The sequence below is a fragment of the Neodiprion pinetum genome, chromosome 5 (genome assembly GCF_021155775.2).
Source record: "Neodiprion pinetum isolate iyNeoPine1 chromosome 5, iyNeoPine1.2, whole genome shotgun sequence".
Classification (NCBI taxonomy): domain Eukaryota; kingdom Metazoa; phylum Arthropoda; class Insecta; order Hymenoptera; family Diprionidae; genus Neodiprion; species Neodiprion pinetum.
The window spans coordinates 2,703,367-2,720,377 of NC_060236.1; the positions used below are offsets into that span (position 1 = coordinate 2,703,367).

At 39.9% G+C, this 17,011-nt stretch overlaps 4 protein-coding genes across 4 annotated transcripts; 2 read left to right on the forward strand and 2 right to left on the reverse strand.

The window, feature by feature from the left end:
- The first annotated feature begins 39 nt into the window (after nt 1-39).
- Nucleotides 40-6,161, forward strand: Etl1 (SWI/SNF-related, matrix-associated actin-dependent regulator of chromatin, subfamily a, containing DEAD/H box 1). The gene is made up of 12 exons (XM_046625220.2): nt 40-498; nt 710-912; nt 1,023-1,213; nt 2,090-2,318; nt 2,619-2,952; nt 3,066-3,340; nt 3,464-3,601; nt 3,675-3,998; nt 4,069-4,370; nt 4,437-4,649; nt 4,949-5,055; nt 5,181-6,161. The coding sequence occupies exons 1-12, from the start codon at nt 390-392 to the stop codon at nt 5,318-5,320; spliced, it is 2,565 nt and encodes an 854-aa protein (XP_046481176.1). The 5' UTR covers nt 40-389; the 3' UTR covers nt 5,321-6,161.
- A 185-nt stretch (nt 6,162-6,346) lies between these two features.
- Nucleotides 6,347-13,074, forward strand: MFS10 (major facilitator superfamily transporter 10). Its single transcript, XM_046625251.2, has 10 exons — nt 6,347-6,989; nt 7,599-7,828; nt 7,905-8,141; nt 8,231-8,318; nt 8,401-8,621; nt 8,704-8,862; nt 9,100-9,474; nt 9,540-10,353; nt 10,571-10,801; nt 12,821-13,074. The coding sequence occupies exons 1-8, from the start codon at nt 6,914-6,916 to the stop codon at nt 9,660-9,662; spliced, it is 1,509 nt and encodes a 502-aa protein (XP_046481207.1). The 5' UTR covers nt 6,347-6,913; the 3' UTR covers nt 9,663-10,353; nt 10,571-10,801; nt 12,821-13,074.
- On the reverse strand, nt 9,581-14,544 carry LOC124218623 (protein CIP2A homolog). The gene is made up of 10 exons (XM_046625250.2): nt 13,742-14,544; nt 13,441-13,662; nt 12,828-13,324; nt 12,554-12,728; nt 12,132-12,470; nt 11,830-12,035; nt 11,465-11,720; nt 11,149-11,388; nt 10,834-11,085; nt 9,581-10,763 (listed from the first exon to the last, which is right to left on the reverse strand). Exons 1-10 carry the CDS (start codon nt 13,841-13,843, stop codon nt 10,536-10,538), a joined length of 2,517 nt encoding a protein of 838 aa, XP_046481206.1. The 5' UTR covers nt 13,844-14,544; the 3' UTR covers nt 9,581-10,535.
- Nucleotides 14,545-14,974: 430 nt separating this feature from the next.
- LOC124219860 (mitochondrial carnitine/acylcarnitine carrier protein-like) lies at nt 14,975-16,535 on the reverse strand. Its single transcript, XM_046628054.2, has 3 exons — nt 16,321-16,535; nt 15,941-16,126; nt 14,975-15,503 (listed from the first exon to the last, which is right to left on the reverse strand). The coding sequence occupies exons 1-3, from the start codon at nt 16,378-16,380 to the stop codon at nt 15,216-15,218; spliced, it is 534 nt and encodes a 177-aa protein (XP_046484010.2). The 5' UTR covers nt 16,381-16,535; the 3' UTR covers nt 14,975-15,215.
- Between the last annotated feature and the right edge of the window lie 476 nt (nt 16,536-17,011).

Sequence of the window (17,011 nt, forward strand, 5' to 3'; positions counted from 1 at the left end):
AACTATCGACGCTATGGAGAACTGAACGAAGACCCTCGACTCGACATCACAAAAAACTACGGATGATTTATCTTGCAGGTGTTCGCCAACTTCGCGGCCATCATTCGGCCGTCGCCAAGAGTCGTGTATTAGCCATCTTTCCTCTACAAGTTCAGCGGTGAAAATTCCGCAACGCGAGATCGTGAATCGAGTGAAGCGTTTACATTTTAAAGATACAAACTGCATACTCTACAATATACACCTACATGTAGTATACACGGTTTGGGTCCGTGCATCTGTTATTATAATCTCCATGTGTTGGAGGTTGCCTTTGAAAAACTAAAAGAAAGAATCTCAAACACCACGAAATGTCACCTCTATCGCGCTACACCGATAGTTGACGGGATAATATGTCAGATTCAAATTCATTTGAGATTAAATCAACGGGCAGCCACAGTCTTTTGGAAAATTTGCGCAAATTTAGATTTCAGAAAAAACCAGTGAAAAAGATGAACACGTGTAAGTCCCATGGAAAATTTTTCATTGTAATTGCAATTGCAATCGTTATTCTTCTCAACGTTTCACTTAAATTCACTTCAAATCACCTTACCTCAGTTTTTCTTTTCCGTTTTTCTTTCAGCTTCTTACCCCCATTCCATCCTGTTTTATTACTATCCTCACCTTTAGCAATACATGTAACAAAACCAAATTCTGATGTTTGTGCCTGTAGCTGATGAAGACAGTAACCTGACGAGTTCTGGAAACCAAATACGACGTAAGCCAGTGAACAGGATTGAAGACAGTGACAGCGATGTGGGAAGCCCGACTAAGCTGCAAGGTTCAATGCCACACGTTGACAATAAACCAGAAACCAAAGAAAGGGAAGAGAAATTCAAGTACCTGAGTACATTGTATCCTCGCCTCGATGCTCCGGTTTGTTCCATGTCTCAATGCCAAATTTCATGTCAAATTCAAGCCAATGCCCAAGTTGGCGCATTTTTAATATCAGATACTTAATTCTATGTTTCTTTCTGTTTGTACAGCGAATTCTCGAAGCGCTAAATAACTCCAACTGGCAGACGGATGAAGCAGAGAGACAGCTTAATAGCCAGCGGAAGAGACTTGGCAATAAACCGTTGTCGTCTAGTAAGAAAAAAAGGAGAAAAGTTGATTACGACGAGGATGTTGATAATGACTCAGATGAAAAGAACTACAAGAATAGGGTATTCGATAGGTGAGTTTTGATGGCTTCAAACTTTTTCAGAGAAACATGCTTGAATGCTGATTTTTGAAGTATGTATTTAATCATTGTACTGTTCTTGATATACCATTATACTTAAGTGATATAAAGGAGTTAATTTTATTTGTAACAATATATTATTATCTTTTTTGTAATGTAGGTATATGTGAAACTAAATGAGTACAGGATTCTCTAAAAATTAAATGAGATTAAGCTTTTACCATTCACTAGCATAGTCATATGCATAAGATTGTTTCTGGTACAGCAGTAACTGTAATAGGTATAAATGATTATTAATTTTATGTTGCTTTGGGTCTGTTACAATTCTACAGCATACATTATTCAGCTATCTAATTTATGCAATAATTTTAATCGTTTTGAGAGTTATTCTTGTGTCTGCCTCTAGTGGTAGTTCTGAAAATATTATGAGTATTGTAGATTGGCTATATTTTGCTAAATCTAACGCATAGAAACATATTTTATACTCTTCACACAACGGCGGTTTATTTTCTTTTAAAATTCTTGAAGGAAATATTGCGGTTCTTTGTATTGGCTTGGAAAACTTTTTATTTGTCCAATCCAGTTATATTTTTGTAGTATGTTGTTGTGACAAGTTATTGCATTCAGCTTTAGCAAGCATGTTTTTGAGTCTTATGCATTTTGCTTTTCTTAAGTCTTACAATTAATTAGGAAATTCAGAACCTGCTTACAAATTGTCACTAAAATGGAGGGTGCACTGACCCTTAGGCTTGGTGCATAGGTAGGTTTGTTTTGTGGCAAGTTGAATAATTTTTTTATAAAATATAATTAATTTTTCTTAAATTACTTCTTTAAATCTTCAAAAGTATGTTGTGTTATTGTTGTCCTCAGCGATGACGATTCAGACGCCGCGGTATCAAACGAACTTACTAGTGATAAGAAATCTGTACTGGATTTCATGCAAAATGCTTTGCACATGGAATTGCTGCTGATGTCACACTGCTCCCAGAAAAGAGCGAATGCCATTATCGAGGCTCGTCCATTCCACGACTGGCGAGACTTGGTGCAAAAGTTCCAAAATTATAGATATTTAGATACTGAACTTTTAAACTCTGCCCAGGTCTGTATAAATTGTTTTACATCTACATACATTATCAACTATTTAATAATACATAAAAATATTCTTTCTCTCGATTTATTCTAAAAAACATAGTCTTGTAGTGTGCATCTTTTATACCGAACATATTGTCTACTAGTATACACATTGTTGCATTTTTTTCATCTAAAAGACAATATGAAACCAATGCTTAAATCTCACTGAAATTGAGTTGCACGCAGCGACATAAGTGCTGAGTGCATTTGCAAGCAGTTATCATTTATCCGGAAGTCATCAAAAAATAAACTAACAAAAATATTAAAGGTACTGTTGGGGACACGTCACGTGGTCGATACTTTGATGAAGAAGTGCCTTCGACTTTCGTCGATTCTAGAAAGAGCCGTGGCAGCCGGGGCAACGAACATTAGGCAACAACCAGCAGGGATTCCTTCTGGTCTGAATTTGGCCTCATACCAAATGGTTGGTATTAACTGGCTTGCTGTGCTGCATGCCCAGAATGTCAATGGCATATTAGCTGATGAAATGGGACTTGGAAAGACTGTTCAAGTCATAACTTTCCTCACTTATCTGAAGGAGGCTGGACTGGCCGTCGATGGGGCTGGACCTCATTTGATAGTAGTGCCCAGTTCGACAATGGGTAAGATTTATACATCCATGTAGCATCGCATCTTTGGAAACGAGATATTTGAAATATAGGAATGAAAATTTCTTTCCTTAATTCGTTGAGTTTACTATTTTCTCTCGGCACAGAAAATTGGAGCAACGAATTTGAGCGTTGGTCTCCAGGCTTAAAGGTAGTCAGCTATTACGGGTCACAGGACGAGCGCAAGGAGATGCGGATGGGATGGCGTGCCGGTGATTTGGAAGACGTTGACATTATTCTTACTACTTACAACCTGGTCAGTAGTACACCCGAGGAACGAAGACTCTTCAGAGTAATGCCCATGCAGTACGTAGTCTTCGACGAAGCTCACATGCTCAAGAACATGTCAACCATTAGATATGAAAACCTCATTAGGATCAATGTAAGTATGTTTTACATTCAAGTTTAGAGAAGTCCTTCGCTCAACCTATCGACAGTAAATTTAAGTTTCGTCATGATTCCGCAAAATGAGAAAACAAGATATCAACATTTCATTTGGTTTCAGGCTAAACATCGAATCCTGCTTACTGGCACTCCTTTGCAGAACAATTTACTTGAATTGATGTCACTGTTGATGTTCGCGATGCCATCAATGTTTGCGGGCAAACAAGCAGAGTTGAAAAGCCTGTTTTCAAAAAATACTGTAGGTAAAATATAGTTCATTGGCGGTAAAATCATTCGCCAGTTATTGATTAAATGAATAAATAACATTGCAGAAAATTGCAGCCGAAAAGAGTGGCCGTGCAGAAACGGAATTTGAAAAGGAACAAGTAGTCAATGCGAAGCGAATCATGAAGCCATTCATCCTTCGCCGTTTGAAGTCGGAAGTTTTACAGGATTTACCTGTGAAAACGGAACAAGTTATTCGTTGTCGTTTAGAAGCGTCGCAGCTCGAATTATACCAGAATTTGGTCGCTGAGTTCACTGTTGAGGCTGATTCCAATAAAGAAGTTAATGGTACTGGAATGATGATGCAGCTGAGAAAGCTAGCTAATCATCCCTTACTTATAAGAGACTACTACAACGAAACGAAACTCAAGGTTTGATGCAGTTTATGCTGGTTCTTTTCTTGTACTCACTCCGAAATTACACATTGGATAATATTTTTAGGATATGGCAAAGAAATTGTCTCATGATCCAACATACAAGCAGAAAAATCCTGACTATGTGTTTGAGGATTTGCTATGGATGTCAGACTATCAGATAAACCAACTGACAAGAGTGCACAAGTGTTTGGCAGGACAAGGGCTGCCGCAGGAATTGATCCCAAATTCAGGCAAATTTCAAAAATTCGACGAACTTTTACCAAAACTCAAAACTGATGGTCATAGAGTTTTAATATTCAGCCAGTTCACGTCTATGCTGAATATTATTGAGGACTATCTAGCCATCAGGGGACACAAATTTACAAGGTATGTAGCTAATTATTGATATCATTGTTTATAATAATCGTATTATATATTATTTTTTGTTCACAGACTGGATGGTCAGACGCCGGTACCAGAAAGACAATTTTTAATAGATGAATTTACACAAAATCCTGACATATTTATTTTTTTACTATCAACAAGAGCTGGCGGTTTAGGAATAAATTTGACTGCAGCGGATACAGTCATAATCCACGACTTAGATTTCAACCCATATAATGATAAGCAGGCTGAAGACCGTTGTCACAGGGTTGGTCAACAGAGGTAAGTTGATACGCTAGTTTACATATTAGCACTCTCACGCCCTCCGGTTCTTATCTTTATAAGCGTCAAGATGTTTTTTTTCGGGAAATCCAACTCATTCTAAAATTTACGTTCATCGGCAATGCAAATTTAAAGATTACTGTTTAAAACAACGGATATTCAGTAGTTATACAGCTCAAAAAAATGTTACGAATGTCCGAGATTTTTTATCAAATTACCGGGAAAATAAGGGAATTTTCAAGTCCCGTGTTCCTGGACACCCTGAACGTGTGTGATCACTTGGTTTCGTCTTTCCACAGGCCGGTTTCGATTATAAGATTCATAGCAAAGGATACTATAGAAGAGGGTATGTACGAAATGGCACAGGGAAAACTCAACTTGGAACAACAGGTTACTAACAACGAAGGTATTTATATTGAGATATTGGAAGAAAACAAATTAAAATTCAATTGCGAGAATGTTGAAACGCATCATTGTTAAATGATAAAAAAAATGTTACAAGACCAATAAATTTTGTACAACGATTTTCAGACAGTGAAAATACCGACAAGAAAAGCGTTCTCAACTTACTTAAAATGGCACTGGGATTGGATACCTCAAGCAAATCTCTAGCACTTCCATCGACGAAATCAACGAACGGATCGGTACAGAGACCAAGTATAGGGGAATAGGGAATGATACTTTTTTAAAAACGCATCCTCTCGGTCAATTTAGATGTGTAATTGTATGCATTTTTTTCTTAATAATTCCGATTTTAATGATTGAACGAAGTGATATTTCAAATTTCCGAAGGTGAACTTCAGTTAATAATTTTATCATTTTACAAAGTCTTTTAATTAGGTTTTTAATGAATGCATCGATCTGGCTTTGGAGCTGCAATTCTCACTGCTCGAAATATGTGTACAATAATTGAAACTCCATTATCCAGGATACGTGAAAAAGTATTACTATAATTTATTATTTTATACTCGCAGGATGAATGGGTATTGCAAATTTTTCTACCGTTTGCGAATATACAGTAAGTATACCACTCTTGCCGTAATTTCTAAGATTGTCTGTCGTGTAAGTGCTGGTACATTTTTTAACCCGTTTGTATATTTTCAATTAAATAAATTATAATTAAGCACGTTGATGGAGCAAGGGCCTACATCAAAAGCAAGGTCCAGACAAAAATAAGATGACCCCATCCGACTTCGGTAATTTTTCGCCAAACGTACTCAACTTTCCATTTTCATAAGTTTGGTTTTTCGATTCAGTTTGTAATGTTCAGTCAAATACTTCACTTCAGAAAGAGCTTAAATTAACTTATGGTGTTCCATCGATCCTATCAACAAGATCCATAAATGCCTGAAACTTTTTGAGACATCAAGTACCCATTGTGTGTACAACCTACACCCCAATATTTAAGAGTGAACAAATGATTTTTAATTGTTTAAAAAGATACGGAGCATGGACCACGGTGTGGATGAATATTGAAATCAATAAAGTACAACAATCTACATGATAATGGAAGTCAATATCGTATCATTCAAAGAAGGTTCATCGAGATTCCTAACATCCACATCTTTCCTCTCCTCTATTATAGCTACCAGAATAAAAATCCTTAACTTTTCAGCTCTCTTTTTCCTGATCTTACGCTACAGTGGTTCGCGTAGACTTCCCCCCACTTTTCGCCAGTCGTGCTGTCGTGGCGAAAGAGGGTCGAGACAATCCCGATCTGTGATTGGCAAATAGCGCGATCGGATTGCAGTAACATTAAACTGAACTCTGATGACGTCACTTCAGTTTGACAGTTGTGCTCCCGTCTGCTGTTTCTGTCACGTTTCAGTCTCGTTCCGTACGGCCAACGTGGAAACTCACAACGTACAAAGTTTATCTTTGCGAACGTCACGCTCAATTGGTTAATTCAAGCGTAGAGTGCACTGATCTCTATACCAATAGAGACCAATAGAGATCAGTGGTAGAGTGAGACGTGAATTGTGATTGAGAAAGGCGCGCTTTAGACAAGTAGGAAGAGAAGGAGTAGTTTCGCCCTTGTTAACTCTCCTTTGTTTTACCTCCGTACCGAAGTTGGGCTTTGGTGTGAACCTGTATAAACTGTGAAAATCGCACTCGAGTACGGCGGCAAAAACAACCAGATCAATGTAACAGATACCTGTGCGTTCTTAAGCGATAAGTTTGCGGTGCTGTGTATCTTACACAGAGATACAAACTGAAAAAAACGGCCAACTGTTGTCTGTGAAATTGAAAATTGACAGGACACCATGGTCGAAGTGCTGGACCCGACTTTGTCCAGGGACAACCAACCGCTTTTCATAAACGACGTAATCGAGGATAAACGTGAGTCATAATTCGTAAATTAATACCTGGGTAGTTTAGTATTACACAGGTATGAACGATAAAATTACTCTCGTGGGAACGACGCATTGTTTATTTTCATTCTGTTATCAGCAGCTCAGCTGTTTTAACCACGCAGCCTCTCAACTTCGATCCGACTTGTTGTCTTTTGTCCGACTGACTTACAACAATAATAATTACGTAAACCCTGTATCGCTGTGATTTGTGGGCGTATTTAGTTATTACTTCATATCGCTCATAGCTGGTGTTTTGTAGTCTCTTTTGTCAGGTTAAGCCTTTGTTACTCATGCATCGCTGTTCAGCTACGCTTATCTGTTGTTAGCGGTTAGTGTAACTAGATCCATTCTCAGCGAAATTATTACACGTTTTCAACTTTGCTGATTAGACAAAATACCGATACAAGTCACGGTGTAATTCACAAGAATTGTTTTATCAAATTTCGTGTAATGAGATTACAAAAATACCAAAAACAGTTTAGTAACAAAGTTAGGCCATTATCTATTTTATAAATCTTTTATGTTACCAGAGATGAGTTCTACGCATAATCTATGCTTAACTGGTTTAAATTATTTTTTGACAACTCTTTATCAGTTTCACAGAGTCAGGAGCCGCTCATTGAGGATACAAAGTCATGGGTCAAGGCACGCTTTACATTTGGGTTCCTTGGATTTATGGGCTTTGCCCTTGTTTACGCAATGCGAGTGAACCTGTCGATTGCCATCGTCTCCATGGTAAATAAGACTGAATCAAACAAAAACGACAGCGCCAACAGCACCGACATCTGTCCTTCTGTGGACCCTGTAAATGGAACCTTCGTACCGGTGAGCATTCGTTACCAACAATCTAAGCTCGTATAAAGTAACAATTCTAATATCCATGCACATCTTTTTTGTCCAGCATACCGGAGAATTTAACTGGGATGAAACAACACAGGGCATTGTTTTGGGGATATTTTTTTTCGGCTATGTCGCTACTAATGTTCCTGGTGGTCGATTGGCTGAAAAATATGGAGGAAAGTTGGTTTATGGACTCGGTGTCTTTTTGACTGCTGTTTTGACTATTATCAGTCCGTTTGCTGCTTACTGGGGACTGGTTCCCTTTGCCATTGTTCGAGTCGCTGAGGGTATTACAGAGGTATGTTAAGTAATTAGTCTTATGTATTCAATGATAGATATGAAACATCACCAAGCACTGCGCATCAATACTTTAACTCCTTATTACAGGGAGTTACGTTTCCTGCTATGCACAGTATGCTGGCTCACTGGGTTCCCCCACTGGAAAGGAGCAAATTTGCAGCGACAGTTTATGCGGGTAAATCTATAAAATAATAAATTTTTCTACTCTTTCGCATATAATTTAATATCCTGTGTCACAATTACTTATTCATTCACAGGACTTAATTTTGGTACTGTGATATCGCTTCCGCTGAGCGGCTGGCTTTGTTCACTGGATCTTTGGGGCGGTTGGCCTCTAGCCTTCTATCTCTTTGGTGGGCTGGGTGTAATTTGGTACATCTTCTGGTTGATATTCGTGTTCGACACACCCGCGCAGCACACCAGAATTGATCCTCAAGAAAGAGCATTTATCGAAGCATCTGTTAAGCTAAAGAATGAGGTGCGTTTCTTTCTTATCTACCTCATTTCTGTTATTCTTCCCATTCACAATCGCAGTCATTAGTTTCTGCATTCGTTCAAAGGGCGAGACGAATGCATCAGTACCTTGGCTAGCTGTTTTTACTTCACGGCCAATGTGGGCTATAGCTCTAACTCAGTGTGGCCAATCTTGGGCCTTCTACACTTTACTCACAGAGCTACCCACGTACATGGATAAGATTCTTCATTTCGATATTCAACAGGTGAGACTGATAAACTTCTTCCAAGATCGCCACATTATTCTGCCTTGGAGATAAAGTTACCCTTTCAGACAAGCTCTTCAATTGGTACTTTTATCGGCAGTTGACTAGTTTTTACTGGAGGCAAGAATATATTCTTTTGGTAAACCTCTTATTCAAGAAAATTAGTTTTTACAAGAAGGTGGAACAACCTGGTTTGAATATCTAGTTTTTATTCACTGTCCTAAACACCTTTTTCAGGATGCAGTCTACTCAATGTTGCCGTACCTCAGTGCATGGATAGTAGGCTTAGGTATCTCAGTGTTGGCTGATGCACTCCTTGCCCAAAATCTGCTATCTACCCTAGGATCATTCAAGTTTTGGAACACGATTGGCTCTCTCGGGCCCAGCTTGAGCTTCTTGGGTGCAATATGGGCTGGTTGTGATCGAAACATTGTACTCTTCATGCTAGTTGGTTTAGGTTCGCTGCAGGGAGCTGTTTATGCTGGAAACCAAATGAATCACATTGCACTTGCTCCTCAATATGCCGGTACATTATATGGCCTGACAAATGCGGCAGCAAATACGTGCGGCTTTTTGGCACCCTACATCGTTGGCATGGTCGTCCAGGGGCACGTGAGTTCGATGCATTTCAGAACTGCTTGTACTGATAACTAACATCGATGCTACATATGTTTCAGGAAACTTTGACTCGATGGCACCTCGTTTTTTGGCTAGCTGCAGGGGTGAACATGGCAGGTAGTCTTTTTTACGTGGTGTTTGCCTCTGCCACTGAGCAGCCTTGGAGTAAAGGAAGCAGATAATTATGTGGATAATTTAGGAACAATCGCCTTTATCCTGGTGCACAACTAGTTGTTCAATACTAGTTCTAGCCTTTTTATTCATAGAACTGTAGTATGCTGCACATCCAGTAAAAATTTATTACTGTCAAGGGATCAGGATTCCACGACGATAAGTCAATTATCAATTAGTTAGTGTTTCATAATGTGAATTGTATAATAAGTGGTGCATAGACGATTTTTAATTTTAATTACTAATTTCTTTTACACGAAGAATCGGTTAAAAGCTATCGCGGAGTTACGTACTAGTTTAATTTGCCTGTCGCGTGAAAATTCGTGATGGTTGAATATTGTAAATTACGAATGTGAAAATCGACCTATTTTTTGGGAATGTTGAAATGGTTAAAATAATTTTTCCAGATTTCTACATCGCACAAATACTCTATTTGCTCTGTAAAAATTGTACATTCACCGATTACCGATTAATAAGTGATAATTTCCACATGACAATATAACATTCCATTTATTTTAAATAAAACTATTTTTGTTAAATTTTCCTTTCTAAGAATGATAGGAAATATTATTCACCAAACTCTAAAATAATAAAAAGATAAAACGAAACCTTTATTGCAGATAATGAAAGAAACGAGTACAAAGTAGATACAATTATCGTCCCGGAAATTTGAGTCATTGAAGAGATGCAGAGAATTGTGCAGTAGGTACAAAGTTTATGATAGATTTAACTGTAAGCGATAAGAAACGTGCAATTTCCGGTAAACAAGTGACTTCTCATTCACCAAGTGCCTTAAACAGTGTATTGCACGACGTTATCGCGTTACAGATCCGAAATATATCGTTTTCGAATGATGATCATTTTCCGACAACCGACCGCCGTGACTAACTGGTATTTAAATCTTCTTTCTTTTTTGCAGTGAGCTCGAATATTATGTCCCGCATACGACTCAGGTCAGAGAGCTCTCCTTTCATCCTCTCAATACACTCTTCTTTCTCAGAGAGTGCCTTTTCACGATTGTAGCACTGCTCTGCTTGCTCTTGAAGTTCCTGTTTCAGAGCAGATATGTGATTCTGATTCGAGGCAATTTCTCTGTTCTTCTCTTCGAGCAGCTGTAAAATGTTTTCAAAAATTTAGCGCACGTTCACAGGTATGTACTTCCGTACACTAAGATCTGATCACCTGTTTCTGTTTATTCGATCCGTCTTCCATTTTCCGTATAACCCGGCTCAGTTCGTTAATTTTCGTCGCAAGTTCTTGGGCTTTTGCCTCGCTAACTTTTCCCTCAGTCAGTAAATCGTTAACTCTTCTTTCCAGAGTCTCGATCGTTGATTTACTAGTTTCCAGCTGTCCCAAATATTCTGCGGTCGTTCGGTTAAGCTGATCAATGGTGGCCGACTTTTCCACAACTATTTTACGAAGTCCTCGAATTTCCTACGATTCGTTTTAAATTACGATTAAATTGCGATCAAGTTTTGAAATGTTTCTCTGTTTTACCTGAGACTGCGTCTCACGTGTCCTACTCATTTGTGCCTGTTCTTCTTTCAGTTTTGCACTCAAGCATATCTTTTCAGTTCGGCTTCCTTCGAGGCATTGTTGTGTGTAAAATAGTAACTGATGAAGCCTGCTAGACTCTGCAACCACCTGTGCCAACCTGTGTTGCAGGCTAGTTGCGTGACTGTTGGCCGCTTCGAGGCTCGCTTGTGCGGCTCTTTCCGCGTGTCGCATCGCCGCCAACTATAAAAATTAAGGAAATGGAATCACGTTATCACACGTATATATATATTCATTCTCAATGCTTAATATTACATGCCTTATATTCGTATAGCTCCATAACAGCTGAGGTTGTGGTATCTTGGATCTGGTTAGACTCAAAGGCTTGCTCAAGTTTGGTGATAAATAAATCGAGGCGTTCTTCCTGGGCTACCGAAAATAGGGGCATCTGCATTTCACTCGAATAGCCTTGGTCAGTGGGTGATCTCCCTTTGGAAGACTGGCCACATGCCGTTCTCCCCTGAACTAACACCAGGGGTTCCAGTTCGCCCATACATTTTGCTACTGCGGAAATGCTGTAGTGTAGAATTGTAAGAAATTTCCGTTAATAGCCATATTTTTTCAATGTAATTCGGATATTTCACACTTTGCCATGAAGCAAAAATTATGGAAAGGAACAAATACCATTCTTGTGGGAACCCGACTGATGAGGGTAGCTGCAACACCCGCTGCTTGACATCTCCATCACCAGTGAATAGCGCCAATGCCATAACCATTTGAATTTGTTTTTTCCGTAGCAATTCAGAGTACAGAGTTAGCCAGTTGGAATCGTGGGTTGCGAGGTCGGCTGTTAGAGAGAGTGCATGGACATGCAAAGTTGTTGCTGGGTCCTGATAGTTGCGATAATAAATTTTTTACACTTGTCATTCTGAAACTTTTCCTTCTCTTATAATAAGCAAACGTGTGACATGCTGCTTGATTCTCACTTGAAATAGATTTCCAGGCACAGCTTCACACGTCGCAGCTTCACTCTCTTCAAGCACCGGTCGCAAGATCTGCCGCATCGCCTGGTCTGTGAATGTTTGCATTACTTTCTCTCTAACCACAGGAATCCGCACCATTTCTTGTACAAGCTGTAGAAACTCCGTCAATCTGGCTTGTGACTCAACACTCCGACTGCTTCCGCTCTCTTCCATTTCATAGCCACTGTCCAGAACGAGCATTAAAACACTCAAGTCAAGCTCGTTGAGTATTTCAAGAGATCCTTTGGATCGGCGAGTGTCAGTGATTACTATCCTAATGAGGCTCAATGCCTTTGAGCAGACCTGAAACCAAATATTTGTCAGTTGAATCTATTTGGCTGGAAACTGGCAGCAAGTATAGTATCAGACTCTGTTTGCTACCGTACTCTTTCAACTGGGACCCACATCATCGCTGTCCTGACACACTTGGAATATAATGGCATCAGCGACGGTATCTGAAGTCTAATAATTGAGACCAGGAATTCCATCATCAATGCTACACATTCAGGGTCTGAGTTATTCTCTAGTCTCAACAATATGTTTTCAACACCTTCGGCGTAACTGAAAGAATGTGATACAACAGTGTTTAGCAAAGATTTATAACATCTAAAATGGTTTATTCTAAAAGATAAATTTCTATGATAATCTTTCAGCATATACCCAGGATAAGTTGCGAGAACGTTTCTCGAATGTTCTTTTTGTCGAACATCGTCAAAGAAGTCGACTGTATGCCTGAGAAGCAGTACATTTTTCTCCTGGAGGGCAGAAATCAGGCTACAAAATGTGACCGTAGCGAAGTCAAGGATATCTGTATCGGTTAGTTCTCTGTGGATGCTCTCCAATACCATAAGCAATTTACAGCATTGGACTTTTGTATTCATATTGTAACTTTGCAGCTTCAGTAAAGTTTTTACAAAAACTTTTGTATCGACGGCGCGCATGAGGGTATAAATTGCAGGCAGATTTTTGTAACAGAGATTGATCAGCACCCCCAAAGACAACGCGACCACTTCTTCCTCGGTTGATTGCGACACCCATTGCGTCAAAGTTGAAATTAAATAAGGCAGGTGCGCCTCCTGCCAGGATATCTTTACTCCATATGTAAGCTCCTGAATCAGTTGAAGGACCCTGATACGTTTCTCGGCCGTTAGATTTGCCTGCAAATTTGCAAGGAATTGATCGTCTAGTATGTACATTAATAATCTGCAATTATAATTCACCTCGTTAACTGCCCTCGAACGACATTGATAGATAAAGAACCGATTGGACAAACCTCTAGAAGCCTTGTCAAAATTGGTGTGAATTTGTAAGTGTGAATAAGGGTCTGTCTAGCAGCGGAATTCTTGCAGGCATGCTGGAGAACGGCAACAGCGCTCCAAATTATGCTAGAGCGCGATGGAAGAGCGCTCGCAAGCTCGTAAAGACTGACATAAAATTCTGTGGCGATGCTGGTCCCAGGATCAAAGATGCTTAAGTCTAAGGAAGCACCGATCGTCTGTAAATCATTAAACACAATTTGAATTTTGTTTCATGTTTTGCTTCAACGAGTCCAGAGAGGCTGGGAACAGACGTACCCCTAGATTCCGTTGTAATGCAGATGCCGTGGTTTCACTCTGATGCTTTGAGTACTCGAGAGCAGCCGCAATGAAGGCCTTCATAGATCGGTATTTTTCCATCTTGTCTAAATTGTTTCACGGCAGTTCGAAATCCGTTTGTTAGTTGAGAATCAGTGTCAATATTGAAGGCAGGCGATTGCGAGAAAAATCCACTCATCCATTCGGTGCGCGATCGTACAGAGCGGTAAAAAATTCATCAAATTTCCCCGCGACAGTCGCATTAGAATAACAAGGGCCACCAAAGTTGTGAAAAAAATTAATTGATTTGCTCAATATTATCAAAATACCGACAAAAGTTATATCCTGTAACCGACAGCTAGACTCTGTCTTCCATTTTCAAAGTACCCACCTCTCCCAGCTTGCCGCATTTTCAAAAGATTCAAACTGACGCAGACAGAAGTGTGGAGAGAAGCTTGAAAGGGTGCACGCTCGTGTTTTTAGTGCTCCCAATTTCGTAGCGCTTATTGACACGAGATACGTCGTTGGAACTAATTCTCAAGTTGTATGGACGATTACCGACCGATACTCTGCCGTACTTGGCATTACGGAGGCTATCGTGTGTGATTTGATCAGTTTCGACCACTATGAATATGGTCTGTTCATTCACTCGTTGATATACATTGAACTACACATATATCAATGCATTCTCTGGTGATTCTCTGCTTTGCTGATACTGAATTAGGCAGAGTAATGGTCAGTTACTCACACGTATTTACCGACCATAGATCTCAAAAATTTTCGTATTAGAGAGCGCTACAAATTTCGGAACACCGCAAACGTGTGCTGGCCTCTCTCAGTTTTCTTTCTGGCCGGAGGTTGTCAGATACTCTGATTTTCCGTTATTTAACGCTGTTGGCGATGCTTTCAGTAGGTGCTGCCATCTGGCGAAGGTCGCGGGTATTGGCGCTGGGTGTAGTATTAACTTTCCATCCAACTCGACCGGGAATCCCTGCGTGCCCGCCGATTTTTCGTTAAATTTGGCCCATTTGAAAATGGAATTGGTATTGATAGAAATATGGCAGAAAATCGTTGAAAGCGGTTAGGTTGTTTGAAAATGGTCAAACCCAGTTAATTTTTTGTGTGAGATTCAAGTTGAAAATGGTAATTGGCGGATAAGTTAATTCAATATAGGGATAGAGGAGTATAGAACAGGTTGACTAAATTAATCTCTCCTACAAATACACCCATTATATACATCATTTATTAATAAATTTACAATGATTGATTATTAATTGTGCATTAAAGCGACGTGTGTCGTGTTATGACCAGCGAGCTGGAACCTTTTTCCATCAATCTTAAACTTGAACCAATCTCCATGTGCTCACACAATGTATACGTTTTACGAATAATTATCGGTCGGGAAAATTGTCCTATTTTTCCAGATCCCAACCAATCCAAGGCCGGCAGCACTGGTCGTGACGTAACACGATGATCATAGCCAAGGTGCATGTTCTTTGAGAAACTTCATCGCGAATTCAAGGCCCAGAAAGCAGGCCGCGTTTGCTGGAAATGCGCGCAGCATAACTGGTATGACACCTCGGTACAGGGCGCGGAATCCCTCCTCGCGGATAAGGATTGGAAACACCGACCTGACACCCCGGGGATAGGTTCCGTCGGGTGCTGTCTGCAGTCTGGACTTTATCACGTCAGCCGGCATTCCAACTGACCAGTTTGCGATTCCCGCAGCACCTCCGGCAACCAGGGAAGGCCACATTGCACCCTGCGTAAGTAATTGTAACACATGTCAGCAAAAGAAAAAAATTCCTAGTTCATATTTAGATAAATAAATTTTAATTCTATACACCGAATAATAACCATAATCTTCATTTATTAATTATAAAGTATGCTTTTGTCTGACTTCTAGATGTTTCATCAGATAAAGTTCAAAAAATAATTTCATCAGATAAAGTTTGCTTTTGTAAAGACCAGAACGATATATTGGATTTTAATAAAAATTCGAAATATCATTCTGTTGTCTACAAACCAAACTTTATCTAATAAAAACATTTTTCTTTTATTAGTCTCGTGAAAGAAATTAAAATTCCATATCTATAACCCAGACTCAAAATTCGTGTTGACCGGTGTAATAAGTTAATGTTGCGTGACTTATAGGGAGTGGAGACGTATTCGATGTGTCGAAAACGAGATGGTGACCACCTCCGATACAGTTATGCCTTGGAGTTTCCGCATGAGGACCTCGTAGGTGAAGAAGTACATCCCGGCGGCGGGGACGTCGCGAAGAAGAGTGGCGCAGGTCCCGACGTATATATTGCGGATTCCACCCTGCTTCCAAAGTTTCAACCCGCAATCTAGAAACCCGTTGTATTTCTTGTCACTCTCAGTCTTCTCTTTGACGAGGCAGGGTCATGCAAAAAATAAATTTTTATCGATTCTTGCACATCAGACATACGCAGTAAGTATACACATAAATTACGGTACAGAGTACTAGCTACGCGAGGTAATCGACCATGCAATGTGATAAATGCGCGATTCTGAGTGCAAGTGTTGAATTATTTTTTTGGTATTCAAGATCACACCTGCATTTGAAGCAAGCACTTTATTCGTTCCCCTGGAGCCATGACAAAGGAGGTACACATCCCGCTGAAAGCACCGGCCAGAAACTGCTGAGGGTCAGTTAATTTTTCCTGATCGGGTGTGGCCACGAGCTTCTTGCCCAGACCAAATCCGAAGAAACTAACGGCAAATATAGGCGTGATTGCGACGAGCGGCGCCGTCACACCCTGAATGGGGATTCAGAATAACTGTCGATGAAATCCTTCCTTAGACGTCCAGTTTGGGTGATTTTTTACTTTGTACAAGCCGAGAGGCCCTTCTTTCATTACGATTTTCTTCAACGTATCCCAGGTACCAGAATATTCTCCAGGCATTGTTTGCAGACGGACCTTTACCGTGTCCAAAGGGTGTCCGATTATCACCGTGCATGTACCCCCGAAACCACCGGCTGTGAATTGGAATATCACATATACTTATTAGATACGATAGATTATAGATCTTGGAGCAACATAGTAAGTACATCAGTATATTTTGTAGCTAAAAGGTGTATCGGTAGAACGTGCTGCGTCAGCATTTCGAATGGAATGTGTACTGACACTTGAGTATACAGATTTGGAATATTTCCATGATTATCAAACGCTACATGTCGAAAAAGACAAAAACACATCGGTTAAAACTAGCGCATGACCTACACGGTATAATGATTGAAGTGCG